We start from the raw sequence: 12,775 nt of genomic DNA, 5'->3' as shown, positions 1-12,775 counted from the left end.
ATATTTCTATTTAGTATCAATATCTCAAGCATTTCGTTTACTCATATAGAAAGTCAGGAGTTATTTGCATTTTTCAGCGTAGCGCAACTTTATTTCTTGTCTTTGCTCTTTCTCAAGAAACCTGCTACTTATTATTGCAACTGCCCCTCGATTTTACTTGATCCCTTCCATTTATCGGGCTACTTATCGGCCTGCCCCGCCGTAACCCAAGCAGCTACCTTACGGGGTAGTGCAGGCACGTTAGTAGTTTAAGTGCCCGCCTTATTTCAAGGATTCAACTTCAACTTGACCACGACCCTTCACTTGTCTGTCACAGACCCAAAGGCTACGACGACACGACACACGATACGATACCAAATTCTACATCGTTGAACCTCGCGCATACCTATAACATTCTACACACACAACCCAGCTTGCATCAGTATTCCAAAATGGCTCTTCCGAAGCGTATCATTAAAGAGACAGAAAGGCTTATGGCCGAGCCGTAGGTTATCCGTTCCGAACACAAGGGTCCTTCTTGCGCCCTTAAATCGCATCCTAACACCGCTCGCGATGTAGTGTTCCAGGTATCAGTGCCATCCCCCACGAGGACAACCTCCGATACTTCGACGTTCAAATCCACGGCCCTGCTCAGTCTCCTTACGAAGGTACGTTCTCCATTGATACACATCATCTCATTCGACTCTAACCATACATGCAGGCGGCGTCTTCAACCTCGAGCTCTTCCTGCCCGACGACTACCCCATGACACCTCCCAAGATCCGATTCCTTACCAAAATCTTCCACCCTAACGTTGATAAGCTTGGTCGCATTTGTCTTGACGTTCTTAAGAGTGAGTTTCATATCGAGGCATAATGCTAGAGGCAACCCGGCTGACAAATATTCCAGACAACTGGTCTCCCGCCCTTCAGATCCGAACTATCCTTCTCTCGATCCAAGCTCTTCTCGGTGCCCCTAACCCCGACGATCCCCTCGCTGCCGATGTTGCCAAGAGTTGGAAGGAGGACGAACAGGCGGCTATCGCTACCGCCAAGGAGTGGACTGCCCAGTACGCGAAGCCTTGAAGGAAGTGTGAAGCAATAAGAAATAATTACAAAAAAAAAAAAAGGAATCAAGACTTGGACGGACTCGTATCACCAGGTTAGAAATACAAATGCTGGAGTTCGGGGCTAACTGATGTCTCAATGGAGAACCTTCCTGTCGACTTTTGGCTGGATACAAGAGTACTTGTAGGTTTGTGCTTGGCGTTGTCTTGCAGAACTGAGAGTTTTTCGTTTGTGCAAAGCATACACAATGATTTTCTGGTATGGAGTTTCGTGATTGATGAGACAGCATTGTGGCCTTACTGAAATGTCCTTTTTTATTGTTGAACTTCGGTTACACTACGGTTAGAAGCATTACTGTTTTTCACCAAGAAAGATAACTTGCCAGCCCACACCATTGCTCTCATTTTCTACCGTGTATTACTTTGCAGCGTCGATAAGCCATTCCAAGCCTTTCACCATATGCCTTTCACATTCCAAAGCAAAGTCCAAGTGAGGAGCTTTGAGCCAGAAGGTATGTGGCCACCCAACCTCAACCTGCATCTTGACTTCGACCCCTGCCCCTCTGAGGAGCATCCCATAGCACAGCCCATCTGAGTAAAGAGTATCGTTGGAGGTAATCTGGATCCATGTTCGAGGGTGTTCCTCCAAGTCCTCTGCGGTAGCCTCCAGGGGTAGTTTCTCGAGGCCATCCCTTGGCACATCCCGGTTCAAGTATCCATTTAGAGAGGTGATGAAAGTAGGAGATACACTTGCGTGGTATGGGCGCAGTTTCTCAGGCACAAAATCTTCGCCACTAGCTCTATCGGCTGTGACAGGACACCTTAGTAGCAGGCCATGGATTGATCCTCGAGGGACTGCTTGAGCTACCGCAGATGCCATCTGCCCACCACTTGAGCTCCCAGCAACAATCGTTTTCGTGGCTGGTGCTCGTAGTGCTCTGAATGCATCCAGACAATCTGAAAGGCATCGATTGGCTGGGTTCTGGGGCAGCAAACGATAGCCCACCGAGTATAAACGTAGCTTGGCTACCCCTGACTTAACCATATGCCGACACGAAAGCTCTTCACTGTCTGCCTCGCCGACCTTTAGGCCTCCACCATGAAAGAAGATTACTATGACATCTGGTTCGTCACCCTCATTTTCCTCAAGCTCTAGTTGAAGAATGGGAATTGGGTGACCATCCACGGATGACGACACTGTAAACTCCTTTTTAACGAAACCCTGAGTCAAGTCGTGGTCTCGAGCACCAGGCGCAGTCATCTGTTCGTAAAGTACACGACACTCTTGAGCATAGACTGGCTGTCTCTCTTCGACAGTATTGAATGTTCGAGGAGGGCCTCTCTTCTTGACTTCATTCTCATGTTCTAACCAAGCGGGATCCAGGGGAGGGGCTGTCTTGAAGGCATAACTCGTGAGCTCGGGATCAGGAAAGCTCATTGTTTATAGAGTAGATGGTATTTCCTCTTACAATCAAAGTGCTAGCACTAGCCGTGTAGGTTTATTCGAGGGATATTGTGGTGTGATAGGTACTGTGCAAGTGGTTGGCTACTACATTCAGGCTAAAGCTGTAAACGGCCACACGTGACACGACTTTACCTAGAAGAGCCTATCACGATATTAAAGAAAGACATCGCTTTGGGGAGCTTCGAATTCTCTGAGTGTACCTCATAGCAAATAACATGATCATGGCTCGGACGACAATTCTATATCAGCGTTTTGATCTCGATTTCGGACCTTGTTAAATTACCATTGTGCTTTGAATACCGGTTGAAATAACTCAAGCTTCGTTTTGTAATATTGGTGTCTGGAGTTGATGCATGTATAATGGCGTACCGAGAGACCAATGGTTTGGAGATATAAGGTATGCTACTTGTGCACACGGAAAGACGCAAAGCAGTAAATCGGGTGGCATGAGTCGCTGCATGCAGAAGTACTTGATGGTTTATACAACGTTTAAAAAAAACAAGAGGTTGCCTACATGCAGAAGTACAATATGTGCTGTTAGTACGCTCTTGGTGCCATTTATACCCCGTGAGAGTATAAGTAATGAGTAGAAACGGAAAGATCAAGAGACGTTGTAAGTTTTGAAGTTGGTTTAGCATCTGTGGTTACACCTAGCAAACATTGCCAGTACTTTAAGAAGACCAAGATTATGGCTTGCTTGTTTTAAGTGAAAACCCAGCCTTAGATCTTGCCAGTCCAGGTTAAATGATATAAACTGCATAATTGCCTACTTCGTACCTTCGTTTTACCAAATTTCAGCGACAGAAACGCAGGCATTTGATAACGACTCCAGATTGGATGTACAGCCTTTCACTTGACAACACTCATTATGAAACGTAACGTTGCTCTAGGCATTGGGCATGTTCTCAACACTATGCTACCTCCAAACACTAGTCTACACTGACTTTGTTCAGAGAATAAGATATTATGAAGCACATTGGAAAATTTTGTAGATGTTTTGGGTATGAGGAAAACCTGGGTTCAGCCCCCAGTTCTCTCTTATCTACAATGCTAGAGTACACAACGCGAAGGCGGAAAGGGAACGTCGCAATTCGTCTAAACCATAGCCAAGTCGCCAAACTTCTCCTGCAGTGGGTGTCAGTACTGTTATATATCCTATAATCTGGATGCCGTACCTTGTAGCCTGGCACCATCCATCGGCCCTTGGAAACGAGCTGGTCGGTCTTCTCGTCGATAGACTTCTCGGCAGCGGCAACCTCGTCCTATACAATGTGAGAATCGGTCCAATGGTCTCGAATATGATGATACGTACGACAGTGAGGTCCTCGAATGGTCGGGCCTCCTCGATGTTCTTCAGGGTAGCGGCGAGGTCCTTGAGCTCGAGGTCGACGGCCTGCTTGGTGGCCTCGGCGTTCTTGACGGCCTCAGCCTCGAAGGCATCGATGGCCTTCAGCTGTCGGCTGACATCGTAGGTAACGGGCTTGAAGGCGTTGAATCGCTTCTCGATCTCGTCGATGATGGCCTGGTTCTTGAGGACGGATCGATACTGGGAGAAGTCGACGGTGGTGGGCTGCTCCTGGAGCTGCTGGACCTTGCGGCGGACGTCCTCGTTGCGCTTCTTGAAGGCCTGCAGGGAGGCAACAGTCTGGCCACGGAGACCGAGGGAGCTGGTGACCTTGGTCCAGTCAAGCTTGAGAGCTGCGCTTCGCTGTCGGAGAAGGGGAAAATTAGCTCATGATATCGTGGGACGTAGAGGCGCCGGATCGGGATCGGGGGGGGGGAAAGTCGATAGCATCTGCGATCAGTCACACGCGCCAATTGATGAATTGAACTTACAGTCGCCATTTTGAGGTAGGTTGGATGTCTAGAGGGCTGAGAGGATGATCTTGATTTGATTGTTTGATGACTTTGCCGAACTTCCAGGGAACAACCGGGCGCTAGTCGGTCACGTGAATCGACTTCGAATATCCGGCGAGCAGCGTTTTCGGACCCCTCATTGATTAATTGAAAGCTTGGGTTCAATTGACGTCTAAGTGCAGCTGTTAATTGAAGTATATGGATATAAATTGTGCAAGTTATAGTAGTCACTACAATTAAAGCAGTTGGCAGTGCCAATGTATAGTTTATCAATTGCACGTAGACAAATTAGTTTTAGGTTATAGACACACTTATATCACAGTCAAGTTTACTCCTTGGGTCTAGCAGCACAATATTACGCAAGCAATGATGAAGTAATGTTTGACGGATGTGGGTGTTTTCCCTTTGATTCTTTTCCGTTGTTTGACATCAACTCCATTCCGCAGAGTACAGTTCGCCCAGAACTAATACAGAGCCCAGTGTTCGTACCATGCACATGCTTTTGTGGAAGATCGTCCGGTCAAAAACTCATGCCTAGATACTTAGAGCCATGATGGAATTGACAATATCGTTGTCGTTCTCCTTCAATGCCTTGACAGCCTTGTTTCGGCTGACATTGGCTTGGGTCATGACAAGCTCGATGTCCTTATCCTCGAGTCCAGAGGCGTCGACCTCCTCCTCCTCCTCCTCTTCCTCGTCCTCGTCGTCTTCCTTATCCTCCTTCTTCTCGTCGGCCTCAACAGCCTTGCTGGGCTCGCCGTGGTTGTGACCAGAGTGGTCCTCAGCGTTCTGAGAAGCGAGCTGGGCAGCAGCAGCTTGTTGAGCAGCGGCGTTGACGTCCTCAATCTTAGCCTCACCGAAGACACTGGATCAAAGGTCAGAAGGGAGTCGCAAACTGTGTTTGTGAGACTGGCTTACATGTAGGTGTTGCTGTTGGGGGACTTGTAAACCTCGGGGGTGTTGATAACGAAGAGGATCTGGAGCGGACTGGTTAGCACCATTCCTCAGTTTACCCCTCCAATGTCTCTTGTGAATTCCTCCTCACTCACGTTCTTGGGACGGCGGAGAGTGACACGGGTGATGCCAGGGATGCGGGTGAGGTGCAGCTTCTCAAGGGCCTTGCGAGCCTTCTTCTCGTTGCGGTTGTGGATCACAGTAGAGCCAGCGGGGAGCTGGCCCTCGCCGACCTCCTCAACCTCGGAGTCGTCGCTGGAGTCATCCTCGTGCTCCTGGACGGTGGTCTTCTTGGGCTCCTCATCGGGAAGTTCTTCAACGCGGGGGTTCGACATTTTGGCGACTGGTGCGGGCACAGATGTTAGTAACTCTAGCTAACAGCAATTCTCTTTTGGCGAGATATTTGTGGCTTAAAATTGCTCCCGATACCGCAAAAATCGAGAGACGAATAACACGATGAACAGGACCGTAGCTGCGTACTTACTTGTTTTTCTGGTCCCAGATACGTCTGTTTGCTGGCCTATTCTCTCACGTCCTCGTTTTGTGATGGGGATCTCGCACAGCGATAATTCTAGGGCTTGCTTGGTGCTTGGTGGGAGGTGGAACTAAGCGTATTAGGTAATCAAACTTTGCGTCGTTACTTTTCGGATCCCCCTCCAGATTCTCAGAGTGACGAGGGACGGAAAATAATGGACATTGAGGCAGTAGGTTAGGTAGGTAATAGTTAATTAAGGTTAATATGGGGATGCAGATATATCGAACAATTGACAAACAAGACGAGCAGATGCGAGCACGGCGGAGAGTAGGGGGTATTCATTTCATTTTTATTTTGGCTACACTTCACAATGAATCCATGTTCTTTTTGGTGCTCCTCATGCTTTGAATTCAGTTGATCTCAGAATTTCCGTATTGACGCCGTTCATCTGGACGATGAAATGTGGCATACAGCCTTCCAGAACGTAGCGAAAAGTGAATCCAGCAGCCTCTATACAGCCGTGATTGTGTTTCGTACCCTGTTCCGTGCCACTTGATCTAAACCCGACTTTCAAGCACCTCCGTGACTCCAGCTAAATAACCCATTTATGCGGAGGCCTTGACCTTGGCCAGAGCCTTGCGCTCTTCGAATCGTCGCTGCTTCTTGAGTCGGAGAACCTGGAAACGCTCGAAGTCGGTAAGAGCCTTCCTTCGCTCCATCTGGTCCCGCTTCTTGGCCCAGTTGGTCTGCTCCCACTTGGAGTCGATCTCGGACTTCTCCCAGAGCTTTCGGACAACACCAGTTCGGGAACCGCGGTTCAGGCCCTCAACAACGAGAGAGGAGAGGAGAACCTTGTTGAGGGGAACAGCTTGTCGGGGAGTGGCGAGGCTAGCGTTCGCGGAAGGGCCGTCGACGAGAATCTGTGGCGAGGGTCAATATCGTGTGTCGCTTCAATCGAAGCAGGAAACACCTACTCGCTTGTGGTCGATGATCTCGACGATCGTGGCCAGGTGGCCAGCGAAGGGGTGGTCGCCGTTGATAACAACGACTCGGCCAACCTCAACGAGGCGCCAGTTTGAACCCTCAATGACTGCGTCGCCCATTGTGACGGTGATCTATGTAGTGGTCGATTAGTCGAAATATTCAAAAGTTGCGGGCGCAGTGTTTATTCGGATTCAACTGCGATCGTAGGAGTCGAGATTCATACCAGTTGTCGATTATGCTGTCCCGTTAGTTGGTTGTTTGCTGGAGCCGCGGACCTTGAAATCGCTAAGGTCTTTTTGATGGTGAGCAGAAAAAGAACCTGTGCGTGCCTGCCCTAACTTTCGGTCTAATTAGACGGACTAATCATTGGCCGTTCCGGCAAACGCGAACGGAGTACCCGATAGCAATGCACGGGCCATGCCTACGAGAACTTCAAAAGAAAATTTTTGGTCGACTTGAAGTTTTCTGCAGACCAATTCCTTTCTCTTATAATTTAAGAGAAGATAGCGACAACGACAAGATCTTGCCGAGCGCATCAAGGTAAGCTTTCAGCATTTCTTTTTTCATCCCCTCGCTTCAAGATGAGGTAATTTGCGATTGATTCTACCGGATGGCTCTCTTTCGCCGGAGTAGCTAAATCGGGTGGACAACTGATATTCAATTCTTACATATTCTGAAAGCCCCAAACCTCTATCATTTTAGTCTTGCATACTCTGCCATGCTACAAAGACTAACCAAGATAATAGTGATACACTCGGTACTAGCACCTTTTAGATTATTTGTCAAGCGGCCATTTGACTTAGCTTATTCAGATATTTAGGTACATATTTATTTATGTGTAATGCATACAACATGTGTTTATCTCACTCACTCCTGCACTCCTTAAATTTGTGATTTTATGGATGATACTACTCCGTACGTTCACATTGTTTTGCTTGTGATACTTCGCCAAACTTTCTCCATACGTGTCATAATTCCAACTGCAAGGTTGCCCAGTGGATCTCGACAATAAATCTCTTGCAAGATACAAAACTGAGAGGGCGTTCGATGATTATGCATGATGTTATTATCAAGCTGGCGTCTGGAATACAATCCTGCAGCGCGGTCACGGTTTTTCCGATACTTATTACATGCTAGGTTGATCACGGTCCAGTGGTTCTCAAGTGGCTTCAATTATTGTTCATTAATTCATCCCTTCCGCATCATTTGCCTGCAATGAAGCGGCCGTGATCCATGTATTTTTACAATTAAGCCTTGCCCTTGCGCTTCAGCTCCTCTTCCTCCTCAGCTTGCAACTGAGCATCAATCTTGGCGCCCTTGGAGGGTTCGTTACCGTGAGCGCGAGCCTTGTGATTGATGTTAGAATGCGATGTCATGACCGGGGCTCGATTGGACTTACAGGCAGGGTAGGGTCCTTCTTTAATTGGGCAGTCTCAGTATCGTCGCCAGACTCGGACTTCTTCTCCTCAGCAGCGAGTCGGTTGGCGATGGATCGCTCATCCTCTGCAAATTTGTTAGTATCGATATGTTCTATTTCTATCTTTGTGTTTTGGGCAATCTTACTAGAGTCGAGGTTGTTGTGGGAGTTCTCCTTGCCCTCGTTGTAGGGGTCAGACTCCTCGGCCTTGCGCTCAGCCTCAGAGACGTTCCTCTGGTCGCCAGCCTCGTAGACGCCACGGTTACCAACGTTGGAGTAGCCAGACATGATGAAGATTTGAAGGAGGTTGTGTTTTTTTGGTAGGAGAGAAAGGTGTAGAATGTGAAGGGACAGATGCAATGTGAATGAGAGAAGCTTTGAATCGACTGCGCGACCTTTTTGTAGTTCAAACTTCCGGCGATGAATCGCTGCTACTGCCATGGTCATACACGCCTTCTCCACAAACTGACTTCATAGAATACGTCATTAAAAGAGTGCTTGGTCGCAACAACAAAAGAAAAACGCATTGGATCGTAGAACATACGTCATAATAGAAATGCAGAGATTTAGCTCTTTCCTTAGGGTTCTGCAACACATGCTGATGCAGTCGATCTTCTAGTGCGGCTACACAACTTGGTGAGGCGGCTCTCCCCTGATCGTCTTCAATAGTAACCTGGCGAACAAACATGTGAGAATCGATCTTTGTGCTCTGATTGCATGCTGATTTTAGATACCAGAAAGATTACCCACGTTTTTTTTCTTTCTGCATTGCTCATTTTTTGTTATTTGGCTTTTACTGGGTTTTCGCATACCCTATGCAAACAGGAGTTGGTTCAATAACACACTTGCTAACACTCTTGTGTGAAGTATAAAGAGACAAAGGTATTATTATTTACTCACAGGTTTTGTCTCATTCACCATGTACTATTTGGTGCGCTGGGTAAATTGACACATAAATCATAACTTCTGCTCTTTTCGTTCTATATGGATATTTAACAATTGTTTGGCTCGTTTTAGAGGATAGTTCAAATATTTGGTGATTAGTACAACTTTAAAGACAATATTGCATTTCGCTTCCATGCATCAAAAGTCATAGAAACTAGGACACAAGAGCAACAACACCTGACCCAAACGTAAAGAAATCGTATATAGTTAAGATATATCAGGAGGTAATCATTTGTAGGCTCAGGAGCAAAGCAGGAACGGGCAGATGTCTTCCGTAGGTCCTAAAACCATTCAGACAACAACACTACCAGCCTCTATCTATCTGATCGGACCGACCCGTGTTTTACTAGGAAACTCTCCGACTTGCTATGATCTGCCTCTTTTGAATGCCAGCCCAACAGGGAATGTTGAACCTCTACCTACGATTCGACCTCACATTGACTCATCTGCAAAGGCCAGGAGGCCTGAACTTTGCATCGCCGCAACATACCGAAACGTTGTACCACCTAGAAACCAACCATTCCGTGGCCATCCCTATCCAGACCAAGATATAGGAGACAGATAGCATGGCCTGCAGAAGGCAGGTCCTGTCTCTCGACAGCGCCACTCCGTAGAGACAGGAGGACAGAGGCTGCTAAAACCAACAACCAAAATACCCTAATCGGGTAGTATTCTGCATAGACAGATCTTAGGTACCACTTGGTGCTATATGTATCACGTTTTATTTCATATGTACTTCGTCTGCAATGCTGTTTCGATCTTCGATGACTTTTTGGGAACCAATTTTCATTGGATTGGGCTACGATTAAATCCTGCTCTCTGCCTATCCTACCATGACACACGACCACGAGGATCCCAGATTCGCAATCTGCAGACTATACTGAAGCTTCGACTCTCAGTTGACTAGGAATAGTAAGCCCTGTCTCGTGCAGGTGCAGTGTCTGCATCTTCACCATAAAATTATATCCAGAGTGGGTTAAATGTAGGTTCAAGAGAATGTGTAGCTTCTAGATAGGTTAGAAGCAGATGCCTCTATTATTTCTTGACAATTATGCCCAAGCACCCAAGCCGGCGGATATCCGTGCTTCCGCTTTTAGTTGACGTGGTATCCAAAATCATGATACAATATCTACGCCCTCGAGATACTTTTGTTCCCTCCGGATCTGCTGCAATGAGACAGACCGAATGACTTGACCAGAGAGCAGTAGGTGGTGCAAGGCATCGCCATGTGACTGGATGTCTGCTTCCTCCACCTGTTCCTGGACCACATCGAGTCCCCAACTGTCATGTAGATGTCCGACAGCTTCCCAAGCCTGAGGGACAGAGGGTGTTATGTGATATTTCCATGTGCCCCTCCAAAGATTCCTGGTTTGCCGTGAACCGCGGATCACGCGATACTGAAAGAGCGCCGCCAATCCTTTTTGTCCGTTCCAGATCTCCATGGTTTCTAGCCGTGGCATCCTGAGGGCCGCCACCGCCGCTGCCTGTAGTAGGTCGTCTACCTTGGTAGAGACCTGATCAGTAGCCCACTTCCTCTTCTCTCAACACACATAATCTGCCAAAGGAAGATTATCTGAAAGAAGGTTCGGTGGTTGCTTACACAAGTCATGTTGTGCTGAGTGGAATCACCTGGTCTGTCACGTGACACAATCACCAGAACTGTAGCTTCTATGTGCCTGACTCACCAATGTATGAAAGGAGGGCGAGCACCGGCAGAGCTCCCCCAAGTCGCGCGATTGACTATAGAGCCAAAGCAAAATGTGCAATTTCCCACTAGTACCTCCAATGATAAGAAAACTTCTCTGTTGGAAGCACAACAGACGAAATAAGTAAGACAGCTTGGACCACGTTTGACATGGCTCTTGAGCCACTTATTTTAACACTCCCAGAGGTCAACTTTTCTGTTGTCCACAAGCAGTCAAGGCTTTAGGGTATCAGAAAAATTGGCCGCTGAAAGCATAAGAGACGAAATTAGTAGGTCAGCTTATGCCATTTAGACCATACTCTTTAGACTATTTATTTTTGTACCGTAAGGCTTGAGAGGTCAACTTTTCTGCTGCCCACCCACTTAGTACTACCTAAGACAAGATGGGTGGTGGTGGGGTCGTGCACGGATCACGTAAACACCGAGCCATTAAATAAGTCGTCATATGGATTTCGGCGTGACAAGCTTCATGGAGCTATACCAAATCGGAGCTCCAACTTGAACCTCTCTTGAACAATCGTGGTTCTCTTTTATCGTCCCTTGACAAACACACTACAGAATCAAACAGGCAAAATGTTTCGCTTCGTAAGTTTACAGCCCGCAGTTAATTGACTGGATAGCTGAACAATCAACAGCGCAAGACACTCGATATTGTGACGGTCTTTCACAAGGCCAGCTCTCCAGCATCCGTGAGAGTCGCAAACCTTCTCAAGCAGGTCTCCGCCAACGCATCCTCCGGCGCCACTCTTGACCAAGCAAGCGATCATTCTGCCCAGACCGCTCCTATCCGAGAAGAATTTGAGCTCAATATCACAGAGGATGCCCCAACAGAAGACCAAGTTAAGACAATCCTGGAATATGTTGGAACCGGCGGCATCCACAAGGTGATCAATGGCGCAAACACCGAGAAGGATGCGCTCAAGAAGTTCAAGGAAAGTAAGGAGAACTTCGTCCGACCGGTGGTATGTCAAAGCTATCTTCCTGCAACACTGCCTCTTGGCTAACGTCATCCTTAGGTTGTAGACTGGAACAATGGCAAGGCCATTGCTGGCGAAAACGAGTCTGAGATTCTCAAGCTTCTCAAGCAACAACAGTAGTGGTTTAACTTTAGAAAAACTTCAAACCCTACCATATGCCCCTCTTTATATACATGTTACCAATGACCGGGAGACTGTCCAATGACGACGACTCATGTTGACAGACTGCTCTTGAAAAAAGATTAATCCAATACGGTAGCTCAACCAAAGTATTAACCAACTCTCAATACTTTTAGACTTGGAAGTGTGGCCTACTCTGGTTATAAACGTCCGTCAATGATGTACCCTCACAGTCAAAAGCTGCAAAGTTTCGGTACCCATTATATTCGGGCGAGTACCTTAACTCGCAGTAGGTAACCACTGTCACTGCAGTCTGATCGAATCGCATCTTTACTGAATCGAGATAGAGAAAAGAATCCCCGGGTGAATGAATGTGGACTTGGGAAGCAAACAATTTTTATTGTTTGCAGGCAGCGGGTCGAGGTGGTTATGTGCAGCGGGGAACAGCATATCCTTCTTCAACCTGCAACTGACTTGACCAATTGTGCTCTTTGTGTAGGTATAAACACGGCACTACCAAACTTGCAATGTATGTTGACTTTCTTTCATCTTTAATTTCTGCGCAGGTTCAAATTTAACACACTTTGACATGAGGTAGGCACGGTGTCAAATATCCATCTACAGAGAGTCAGATTGCTTCAGGACATTTTGCAGCCTGCAGCCTCTAAATCACAGAAAAGGTCAGGCAGAAGGGGTCTTTTCTTTTTTAGTTCTCCTTTAGGTACCTCCGCTCAGTTTTGTCACTTGCCGATATCAGGCATCAGCCTCAGTCGGTGCCAGTGCCAGCGCAGTGTCAGTGCCAGCAATTGCGAGTGCTAATGTGTGTGATTG

The 12,775-nt window shown here is 47.2% G+C and overlaps 9 protein-coding genes across 9 annotated transcripts; 3 read left to right on the top strand and 6 right to left on the bottom strand.

The window, feature by feature from the left end:
• The first annotated feature begins 59 nt into the window (after window positions 1-59).
• Window positions 60-1,337, top strand: FGSG_08558 (ubiquitin-conjugating enzyme E2-17 kDa). The gene is made up of 3 exons (XM_011321893.1): window positions 60-647; window positions 701-832; window positions 889-1,337. Exons 2-3 carry the CDS (start codon window positions 745-747, stop codon window positions 1,062-1,064), a joined length of 264 nt encoding a protein of 87 aa, XP_011320195.1. The 5' UTR covers window positions 60-647; window positions 701-744; the 3' UTR covers window positions 1,065-1,337.
• Window positions 1,338-1,463: 126 nt separating this feature from the next.
• Window positions 1,464-2,483, bottom strand: FGSG_08559 (uncharacterized protein; the record flags this gene model as incomplete). The annotated part of the gene is made up of 1 exon (XM_011321892.1): window positions 1,464-2,483. One exon carries the CDS (start codon window positions 2,481-2,483, stop codon window positions 1,464-1,466), a length of 1,020 nt encoding a protein of 339 aa, XP_011320194.1.
• A 705-nt stretch (window positions 2,484-3,188) lies between these two features.
• Window positions 3,189-4,398, bottom strand: FGSG_13341 (ATP synthase subunit D protein). Its single transcript, XM_011321891.1, has 4 exons — window positions 4,347-4,398; window positions 3,823-4,218; window positions 3,686-3,772; window positions 3,189-3,635 (listed from the first exon to the last, which is right to left on the bottom strand). Exons 1-4 carry the CDS (start codon window positions 4,353-4,355, stop codon window positions 3,606-3,608), a joined length of 522 nt encoding a protein of 173 aa, XP_011320193.1. The 5' UTR covers window positions 4,356-4,398; the 3' UTR covers window positions 3,189-3,605.
• A 303-nt stretch (window positions 4,399-4,701) lies between these two features.
• On the bottom strand, window positions 4,702-5,867 carry FGSG_08560 (uncharacterized protein). Its single transcript, XM_011321890.1, has 4 exons — window positions 5,806-5,867; window positions 5,417-5,664; window positions 5,286-5,344; window positions 4,702-5,232 (listed from the first exon to the last, which is right to left on the bottom strand). Exons 2-4 carry the CDS (start codon window positions 5,654-5,656, stop codon window positions 4,902-4,904), a joined length of 630 nt encoding a protein of 209 aa, XP_011320192.1. The 5' UTR covers window positions 5,657-5,664; window positions 5,806-5,867; the 3' UTR covers window positions 4,702-4,901.
• A 258-nt stretch (window positions 5,868-6,125) lies between these two features.
• FGSG_08561 (60S ribosomal protein L14-B) lies at window positions 6,126-7,081 on the bottom strand. The gene is made up of 3 exons (XM_011321889.1): window positions 7,004-7,081; window positions 6,771-6,911; window positions 6,126-6,716 (listed from the first exon to the last, which is right to left on the bottom strand). The coding sequence occupies exons 2-3, from the start codon at window positions 6,897-6,899 to the stop codon at window positions 6,402-6,404; spliced, it is 444 nt and encodes a 147-aa protein (XP_011320191.1). The 5' UTR covers window positions 6,900-6,911; window positions 7,004-7,081; the 3' UTR covers window positions 6,126-6,401.
• Window positions 7,082-7,938: 857 nt separating this feature from the next.
• On the bottom strand, window positions 7,939-8,560 carry FGSG_08562 (uncharacterized protein). The gene is made up of 3 exons (XM_011321888.1): window positions 8,344-8,560; window positions 8,180-8,283; window positions 7,939-8,126 (listed from the first exon to the last, which is right to left on the bottom strand). Exons 1-3 carry the CDS (start codon window positions 8,483-8,485, stop codon window positions 8,028-8,030), a joined length of 345 nt encoding a protein of 114 aa, XP_011320190.1. The 5' UTR covers window positions 8,486-8,560; the 3' UTR covers window positions 7,939-8,027.
• Window positions 8,561-9,116: 556 nt separating this feature from the next.
• FGSG_13340 (uncharacterized protein) lies at window positions 9,117-9,707 on the top strand (the record flags this gene model as incomplete). The annotated part of the gene is made up of 2 exons (XM_011321887.1): window positions 9,117-9,128; window positions 9,381-9,707. The coding sequence occupies 2 exons, from the start codon at window positions 9,117-9,119 to the stop codon at window positions 9,705-9,707; spliced, it is 339 nt and encodes a 112-aa protein (XP_011320189.1).
• Window positions 9,708-10,257: 550 nt separating this feature from the next.
• FGSG_08563 (uncharacterized protein) lies at window positions 10,258-10,751 on the bottom strand (the record flags this gene model as incomplete). The annotated part of the gene is made up of 2 exons (XM_011321886.1): window positions 10,258-10,626; window positions 10,743-10,751. 2 exons carry the CDS (start codon window positions 10,749-10,751, stop codon window positions 10,258-10,260), a joined length of 378 nt encoding a protein of 125 aa, XP_011320188.1.
• A 669-nt stretch (window positions 10,752-11,420) lies between these two features.
• Window positions 11,421-11,944, top strand: FGSG_08564 (uncharacterized protein; the record flags this gene model as incomplete). The annotated part of the gene is made up of 3 exons (XM_011321885.1): window positions 11,421-11,432; window positions 11,483-11,809; window positions 11,864-11,944. The coding sequence occupies 3 exons, from the start codon at window positions 11,421-11,423 to the stop codon at window positions 11,942-11,944; spliced, it is 420 nt and encodes a 139-aa protein (XP_011320187.1).
• Window positions 11,945-12,775: the final 831 nt, after the last annotated feature.

Source organism: Fusarium graminearum, chromosome 2 (assembly GCF_000240135.3).
Source record: "Fusarium graminearum PH-1 chromosome 2, whole genome shotgun sequence".
Taxonomy (NCBI): Eukaryota; Fungi; Ascomycota; class Sordariomycetes; order Hypocreales; family Nectriaceae; genus Fusarium; species Fusarium graminearum.
This window is presented reverse-complemented; position numbering and strand designations above follow the sequence as displayed.